The sequence below is a fragment of the Oncorhynchus nerka genome, linkage group LG5, assembly GCF_034236695.1.
Source record: "Oncorhynchus nerka isolate Pitt River linkage group LG5, Oner_Uvic_2.0, whole genome shotgun sequence".
In the NCBI taxonomy this organism is placed as follows: domain Eukaryota; kingdom Metazoa; phylum Chordata; class Actinopteri; order Salmoniformes; family Salmonidae; genus Oncorhynchus; species Oncorhynchus nerka.
The window spans coordinates 67824995-67834251 of NC_088400.1; the positions used below are offsets into that span (position 1 = coordinate 67824995).

Genomic DNA, 9257 nt, shown 5'->3' on the forward strand with positions numbered 1-9257 from the left:
TTCCAGATGGTGACCAGGTAAGATTCTACAGGGTTCCAGAACCAATTCAAAATATACAATAACATTCCAGTTGGTGACCCGGTAAGATCCTACAGGGTTCCAGAACCAATTCAAAATATACAATAACATTCCAGTTGGTGACCCGGTAAGATCCTACAGGGTTCCAGAACCAATTAAAAATATACAATAACATTCCAGTTGGTGACCCGGTAAGATCCTACAGGGTTCCAGAACCAATTCAGAATGATCAATAGTGTAAAGAAGCCCTTTGTCTGATCCAACAGGACTTGATAGGTGAAACCATTATAAAACCCACTATTAATGAACCAACACATCCATAACTACACATCTAATTTCCCTAACATAGTGTTGTCTATCACCTGTCCCCAGGAAATCACGCAAAACCAACCCAACAGTCCTCTTAGTGAGCGTCTGCGTGTGTCTCCTGATCTTCACCCTCCTCTTCATGTTGGGAGTGGACAACCCTCATAAACAGCTGGACAAACCTGAAATACAGGAGGACAACATTCTCCCCCCGTCCGACACACACACAGAGCAGGACAGAGGGCCTTGTACTGCAGTGGCAGTCCTGCTGCAGTACTTCCTGTTGGGGACGTTCACCTGGAACACGCTGTACGCCACACATGTCTTCCTGATGATCAGAAACAGCCTGGCCACCAGCCCGTCACACTTCACAGCCTATACCGTGGCCATCGGATGGGGTAGGACAGCATGGAGAAACATCAAGTATTTAGTAGTTTCAGAAGCTTTGGCTGACATTAGACCTGGGCTCCTTGAACTAAAACTAATGCTAGGTGATATTTTCAGGCTCTAATAAGCCTGAAATAGAACTTAAAAGCAACTTGTATAGTGATGTAATGTCTTTAGAGGATGTATGTGTGGTATATATATAATCTGTATATGGCTGCATGCAAATCTACCAGGAAATAACAACATCATTCTCTCCTTTAGGACTGCCTGCGGTTGTGGTGGCCCTCACCTTAGGAATTAGTTACAGAGTGGATGATCCACTGGGATACAGGCAGGAGGAATTGTGAGTCAATACTACTACTGTACTACTACTCTGTACTGTATTGTACTGTACTATACTGTACTTGAAAGAGAGCGACCCGGCTCAACGTATTTATTGGTTTGTAAACCACTGCATGGGCAGTGTGGGGGGTACATGGGGACAGTCTGATTGGCTGAAGCCACGAGCTGGAGGTGATGAATATCTCTCAAATGAACTGTACTGAATTGTACTGTACTACCAATATCAATGTGGGGCAATTGCTGTATAAAATGTTATAACTAATACTGTAAAAGCTTTTCCCTATCAATGTTTGTATTGCATGCTTTTAAAGATGGTAAAGAACAATTACAAAAGTTGTAAAAAACAAGAAGAACGATCCATTGTGTTGGAAAGGTTTCTTGTTTACTTATGCCACCCACCACGTTTACTTTATACCACATTATTCAAATCGCTGGCATCCTGTTTTGTCTGTCACATTGTCCCACTCTCTAATTCATTCATTTGACCTCTCAGTTGCTGGCTTGCTGCCCTCGATCCAAAGGGGAACTTTGACTTCAAGCTGCCAATGTTTTGGGGGTTCCTGGTCCCTGTGGTGTTCATGCTTATCTTCAACACGGTGGTGTTGGTATGTTTTACAGTTACAACATGCAAGACCAACCCACATTTAACCAGGTAACATTAATTGGGGCATTTTGGAGGCACAAAGTACAAACTTGTAGTCATTAAGATGTCTTGATTTAAATGCCTACTAACGCGCTTGTTTATTTTTTATTGTATTTCAATGAAAAGCTGTTATAAATAAAATGTATTATTATTTTGTTATTGTTAATTCAGTCATTAGTAATCAAATCATACAATTTAATGAGCACCATGCACTAACCCACTCAGTCAATGGTAGCATACTGTTCTTATACCACAGCATTACGGCAGTCTATTACAGCAATCTAAGTATGTTGGTTATGTTTCCCAGTACAAGACACACATCGATGAAGAAGAAGTTCCTCAGTAGCTTCTCTCTGGCTGTGGTGCTCGGTCTCTCCTGGATCCTGGGCTATCTGTTGGTCATTACACAGGACCAGACCATGTACACCATACTCAACATCTCCTTCTGTGTTCTCACCACCACTCAGGTAGTAAATGTATGCACTCACTACTGTAAGTCACTCTGGATAAGAGCGTGTGCTGAATGAATCAAATGGAATCTATAAATACTAGTGTACTATTGTACCAAAGAATCCAGACATGATTGAAAATTAGACACCTAGTAAACATAAATAAATTGAGCTGCTCTTTATGGAAACGCTACCTTTGTTTGTCATTTTGTTGGTCCTTGTGTGTTCCTGAAAATACTTGATAATGTCTTTGTGTTTTCACTCCACAGGGATTGCAGATTTTCATTCTGTTCACAGCAAGAACATCAATTGTCAAGAAAAAGATGTCAAGTACTTTGAAATCTATCTCTAGTTTTGGGATCCCTCTTCACACTAGGAAGTTCAGTCTATGGCGAGGCGAGCACAGTTATAACGTAGAATCATACACACAACAGGACACTGATCTGTCATTTTCACCTTGTTCCACAGACATCTAACTGATGGGCTGCAAGTTCAACCTCTGTTGTAAAATATCTCATATGCCTCCACTATTGTCCTATAATATACAGTATAATACACACAACATTTTGTATCGACATATATTCACTGTGAATTCCCTTAGAAGTTGTGTTGTCCAATGAACTATCAAAATAAAGGAAGTCGCACACTGCATGCATAATCTCCCAACAATTTAATGGGTATTTACCAACGTTTCGGCATCACTGTGCCTCCCTTCAACCTGTTGTAAAATGTTTTATGTACCACACTATTGTCATATAATACACAGTATAATACACACCATTTTCTATCAATGTATTGTTACTGTGAATTCCCTCAGAAGTTGTTGTCCAAGGATTTTTTTGGCTATGCACATTTTTGTTAATACTGTATGTTATATATATTTTTTAAATGTAACTGTTTTGAATAAAACTGATTATTCTCTTTGAAACTGTTCAGTATTTTTTTGTTAGAAAAAAAATCTCAGAAAATAGCTTTAAACAGTGCAGCTTAGGTGTCACGTAGCTAGGAGTGGTGGGTGCGAAGTCAGGCGCAGAGAGCAGAGGTTCAAGGAAATCCGTATTTATTCCAGTAAGGAAAGGTCACGCCAAAACAACAGGCGAAAAATAAAGACCGACCCAAAACAGGACACTAAACAGTCCAAACAATAACCAAACACAACCATCCACAAACAGAACCGAGAATAAGCCCACACAAAAGCAGGTGGGCATAGAAGGCTTAAATAGCCCTGAACCAAACCCCAAACAAGAAACAGGTGAAACCAATACAGACATAACCAACAGAAAAGAAAGGAAATCGGTGGCAGCTAGTAGACCGGTGACTACGACCGCCGAGTGCCGCCCGAACAGGAAGAGTAGCCACCTTCGGTGGAAGTCGTGACATTAGGCGTGTCAAATTACATAATTTCCCCTGTGGGCCACGTTCGGTCTTTACCGCTCTTAAAATGTATTAACATTTTACTGCAGTGTGAAAAATCAGGGTCACATAGAGGGATTCTTGGTAACAATCTACTTTGAAACAAAAGTATACACCACACACACATGGTCATGTATTTTTTTTTAAAGACACCTGTACAATACCAGATAAAGAATTGAAATGTATTCCATTTTGAGTTTGCATCCTAATTTTAGACTTTATATACTTCACAGAAGCCTGAAATATAACAAAACTGTTTGACATAGAAACACCTGATTTTTCATCCTTACACAAAACAAAAAAACAAAACACCCATGAGACCAAAGAGGGCACTCTTGGTCATTGACTGCAGGAAAGGGCCTGTACAGCACAAGCTGAAAGCTGCAGCTGCCAATTACATATGTGGTAGTACAAGGCAACAAAAGAACGTCAGGCTAGGATGCTACGGGACAGCAAGGAAGAGAGGGTTCGCCAGGAAGAGATCGAGGAGGTATGAAAGGCTGAGGAAGAAAGCAGGCATGTCAGAGGGGGTCTGAAAGGAGAACGAACAAAACAAAACATTCTGCAGCATTGACGGTCCCCATGAACACAGTGCTTCCATCATTCTTAAATGGAAGAAGTTGGGAACCATCAAGACTCTTCCTAGAGCTGGCCGCCCAGCCAAACTGAGCAATCGGGGGAGAAGGGCCTTGGTCAGGGAGGTGACCAAGAACCTGATGGTCACTCTGACAGAGCTCCAGAGTTCCTCTGTGGAGATGGAAAACCTTCCAGAAGGACAACCCTCTCCGGCAGCACTCCACCAATCAGGCCTTTATGGTAGAGTGGCCAGACGGAAGCCACACCTCAGTAAATGGCACATGACAGCCCGCTTGGAGTTTGACAAAAGGCACCTAAAGGACTCAGACCATGAGAAACAAGATTCTCTGGTCTGATGAAACCAAGATTGAACTCTTTGGCCTGATGCCAAGCGTCAAGTCCGGAGGAAAATTGGCACCATGCCTACAGTGAAGCATGGTGGTGGCAGCATCATGCTGTGAGGATATTTTTCAGTGGCAGGGACTGGGAGACTAGTGAGGGTTGAGGGAAAAATGAATGGAGCAAAGTACAGAGAGATTCTTGACGAAAACCTGCTCCAGATCACTCAGGACGTCAGACTGGGGCAACGGTACACCTTCCAATAGGACAATGACCCTAAGCACACATCCTAGACAATGCAGGAGTGGCTTCGGGACAAGCTTCTGAATGTCCTTGAGTGGCCCAGACAGAGCCCAGACTTGAACCCAATCAAACATCTCTGGAGAGACCTGAAAATAGCTGTGCAGCAACGCTCCCCATCCAACCTGACAGAGCTTAAGAGGATCTGCAGAGAAGAATGGGAGAAGCTCCCTAAATTCAGGCTTGTAGCGTCATACCCAATAAGACTCGAGGCTGTAATCGCTGCCAAAGGTGCTTCAACAAAGTACTGAGTAAAGGGTCTGAATACCTATCACATTTACATATTTCAGTTTTTTATTTTTAATACATTTACAAAACATTCTAAAAACCTGTTATTGCTTTGTCATTATGGGGTATTGTGTGTAGATTGATAAGGGGGGAAACTATTTAATCAATTTTAGAAACAGGCTGTAACATAACAAAATGTGGAAAAAGTCAAGGGGTCTGAATACTTTTCGAATGCCCTGTATATATATAGTGCATATTTTATGTTTTTTACTGTCTGTATATTCTGTTTACTGTGGCAGCACCATTTCACAGAGTCAAATTCCTGTACATGCAAATGTATTTGGTGAATAAAGGTGATTCCTTGAAGGAGGAAGGAGTAGCGATTGCAGTGCCATCCGGCTCACAGAAGGCACAGAGTGGAGAGTACCTGTCAGGTGAGCCAACAGCGATGACACACATTGTATTTTAGATATTATACTTCCTTGCAGTCAACATTTGCTAGAAATAGTCCTCTGTCCAGTGCTTTTTGTATATTCCAGGCTCCCTGACTGCCTAGGTTTTGTTAGACTTGTATCAAGCTGGACAGAGTGAAGAGACTGAATGTAGGTCCATTATCATTTCAACACAGTTTAGATTTGGTTTGAGTCATTTCAATGTCAGTTAGGATAATAATAAAACAAATCAGAAGATAAAATAAATGATTCTGGGCCAGATTGAATGGGCTCGTGGGCCAGATTGAATGGGCTCGTGGGCCAGATTGAATGGGCTCGTGGGCCAGATTGAATGGGCTCGTGGGCCAGATTGAATGGGCTCGTGGGCCAGATTGAATGGGCTCGTGGGCCAGATTGAATGGGCTCGTGGGCCAGATTGAATGGGCTCGTGGGCCAGATTGAATGGGCTCGTGGGCCGGATTGAATGGGCTCGTGGGCCGGATTGAATGGGCTCGTGGGCCGGATTGAATGGGCTCGTGGGCCTGATTGAATGGGCTCGTGGGCCGCATTCATCTGTGGTGTATCCAATCTATACTAGCCTAAACTAGACCTAGGAAAAACAAGATTACAATAAAGGATGACTGTGGTATCATATTATGGAGAGTTGATGTTGATGGAAATGTAGCTGTGACCTCAAGGGGTGATGTTGATGTAACCAGGAATGATGATGCTCACACTGTACCTTATATCTGCGTAGTGCTCCTCAAACAAAGTTTATACAAATTCTTATTTACATATGATTTGGTTTTTCTCAATGAATGATATTGTCACTATATATGACAGTTAGGATATCTCCTTACTGGTACCCCGGGATGTAGCACATTCACACCATTAGTAAGTCTCAAATCATTTAAGTATGCATGACACTATGAATGTATTCCTTCTATCACTATTTTGTGTTCATGGATGCCAAGGAAAGCCAGGCTTCCCCCAAAATAAAAATAAATGTATCTCACAGGAGAAAGCATCCTAGCAAGCAAAACAGCGCCCTCTGTCTCTCTACGTGTCTATCTCATCCTGTCTGGTCCAAAGGAGTACGACATTGTTTCTGCCCGTAGCATTGAAGGCAAGTGGAGCCAGCGTGCATCTGGCCTCCCTTGACCAAAAAAGTATAAAACAAGCGTTGAGCTAAGCGAGCTCAACTGTGAGTGGTCCTGGCCCACCAAAAAAAAAGTGTCAAGTGTAACGGATGTAAAACGGCTAGCCTAGTTAGCGGTGCGCGCTAAATAGCGTTTCAATCGGTGACGTCACTTGCTCTGAGACCTTGAAGTAGTGGTTCCCCTTGTTGGTTAGTAGTGGTTCCCCCTTGGAATTGGCTTTTTTCTAAGTAACCATTAGGGTGAGTCAACATGTTTTTCTACTTTCACACAGAAATCAGAATCATTGGCAGCCACAACATATTTAGTTTACATTGATTGGATAAAATTGTTTTGGTATATTTTAGTTGACACTGTATTAGACTCCGCAGAGGTGATTTGATGATATTCAAATGTTGAAGTTTTGCTGGAATAGTGGAGGCAGCTCCCGTTTAAAATTTTGAGCCCTTTTTTCTCCCCAATTTTGTGGTAATCCATTGGTAGCCACAGTCTTATCTCATCGCTGCAACTCGCGTACGGACTCAGGAGAGGCGAAAGTCGAGAGCCGTGCTTCCTCCGAAACACAACACAACCCAACCAAGCCGCACTGCTTCTTGACACAATGCACACTTAACCCGGAAGCCAGCCGCACCAATGTGTAGGAGGAAACACCGTACACCATGTCAGCGTGCACTGCGCCCAGCCAGCCACACAAGGAAACCCCAGAATCTCTAGTGGCACAGCTAGCACTGCATTCTTAGACCACTGTGCCGCTCAGGAGGCAGCTCCTGTTTTCTTGGCGACTTGTGGTAACTCTCTGTGGTCCGAAAATGTCGTAAACATTAACTTGCTTGACCATGCTGCAGGTCATGTAACGGTACACGCAATATGCTTTGTGGACTTCATTGGACAGAGCTATCTGGTTTTGTGATAAAACAAAGGTGTGGTTGAGTTTATTCTGCCACTTTGTTTTATTGTCTCAGCCTTTATGCTTATATATCACGGTCGCGAGGACAATTAATTAACAGGTTATAGAGCAAACAAGCAATTATCACAACATATGTTGAAATATGGCTTTGTTTTGTTTGGGGGGGGATTGGCTTCACCAGTGAATTTACCCACGTACCAGTACTCATAAGTAAGCAGTTCACTGTTAGTCTACACCTGTTGTTTACGAAGCATGTGACAAATACATTATGGTTTGATTTTGACGTGGAGTTTTCTGTGTTTACCTTCAACTGCCATGTGGTGGCGCCAAACTCTTCCTCTAAATGAGGATTTCTTAAGGCAGTGGAACGTTCCATCCAAACTGTTCACCAGTCTTCCTCATTATTGTGCAGATAAATAGAGATGTTTATGAAAACACTTTGAGCATATTCACTGTCACTTATGTATGTCTAATTTCAAGAATTCAAGGTTAATTTGTTTCATAAGGCTAATTTAGGGGTACATTCTTAGAGAACTGCTATACCTTTTGCCCACTATAATTATTCAAAACAGTTCAGACTTTGAGCCTTCATTAGGAACATGCACCTTGGCTGGACTGCAAATAGCGACAGACTGAATGCTTCTATTTAGCATGAGTCGGTTAGAAACTAGAAACCATTCTACGTTTTAAGTTAATTGAAATGTGCAAACAACGTTGAATCAAAACACATTCATTTCACATGTGAAGTGTTCCACAAACACTTGTTTTCACATGTGAGTTGTTCTATAGATTCATGTATACATGACAACACATTCAAGCCAGATAGATGCCTCCCTCCGCCCCTCTCCATCTGATTTAAACAGAAACAACAGGGGAGGCATGCGGGAGAACACAACATCACAATCATAAAAAATACATTCTCTGGGTGTTGGAAAACGCAAGGCCTTCAAAACACAACAGTCTGTTACCACAGCAACGGTTCAGCTGGAAACTGACTGGATCCAGGGTCATCAACCAGGGGGTGAGAGATTGTGGACAGGGGATGTCGAGATTCTCCAGCCCCTATCCTGATCCAAGCTCTGAATCATCCCACAGCTAGTTTGTTGAACTTTGTGGGAGCTCAGCTTCCAGATCAAAGTTGGATTTGCTAAGGCTGCTGGGAGAACCAGAGAGAGTGTGTGTGTGTGTGTGTGTGTGTGTGTGTGTGTGTGTGTGTGTGTGTGTGTGTGTGTGTATGTGGTGATTCATCTAGGAGAATTTTGACCTTGAAAGGAAAACAATGAATGTCTCCCACTGAGATAAATGTTGGCTGGCGTTTGGCCCTTCAGTCTTTGTTATGGATCCCTCGGCTGTTTCTCAAATACCCTTTCAGCAAGTTATAGGGTAGTCAATGAGACTAACTATACTCTGACTATGGCCACATGAGTAGAACTGTCAGGATATATTTCACGTGTTTGTGGAATCTGTGTGATTTGGATCGACCACATTGTTTGTATCTACCTCTGGATGAGAAGCCTGAATCCTGTCCCTTCCGCCTCCCCTCCTCTCCTGTGCTGTCAACGCTTGGCTCTGGTCTCCATTACGGCCCTTGAATGTATCAGCTTCAGCTAATATTAGAAGAAGAAAAACAACAAAGGAAAGGAAAATAAAATAAGCCTTTTTTTCTTTCAGGGGGCTCGTCAGTTTGACCCAAAAGTTTAGCACATTTCGTGACGTGCCTAGGAACCTCGCCATGTGCCGGGGGCTGTGACCTCACGTAGG

General features: G+C 42.7%; 1 protein-coding gene across 2 annotated transcripts in view; it reads left to right on the forward strand.

The window, feature by feature from the left end:
- Positions 1-3067, forward strand: part of LOC115126969 (adhesion G-protein coupled receptor G7-like) — a 32303-nt gene extending 29236 nt beyond the window's left edge. Inside the window, exons 12-16 of one of the 2 annotated variants that reach the window (XM_065018992.1) lie at positions 391-722; positions 973-1054; positions 1547-1705; positions 2004-2163; positions 2415-3067. In XM_065018992.1, coding sequence (XP_064875064.1) covers positions 391-722; positions 973-1054; positions 1547-1705; positions 2004-2163; positions 2415-2621 — 940 coding nt within the window. In that variant the 3' untranslated portion in view covers positions 2622-3067. Of the gene's footprint in view, positions 1-390; positions 723-972; positions 1055-1546; positions 1706-2003; positions 2164-2414 lie in introns of those variants that run through there. The other variant, XR_010464000.1, reaches the window with a different exon arrangement.
- Positions 3068-9257: the final 6190 nt, after the last annotated feature.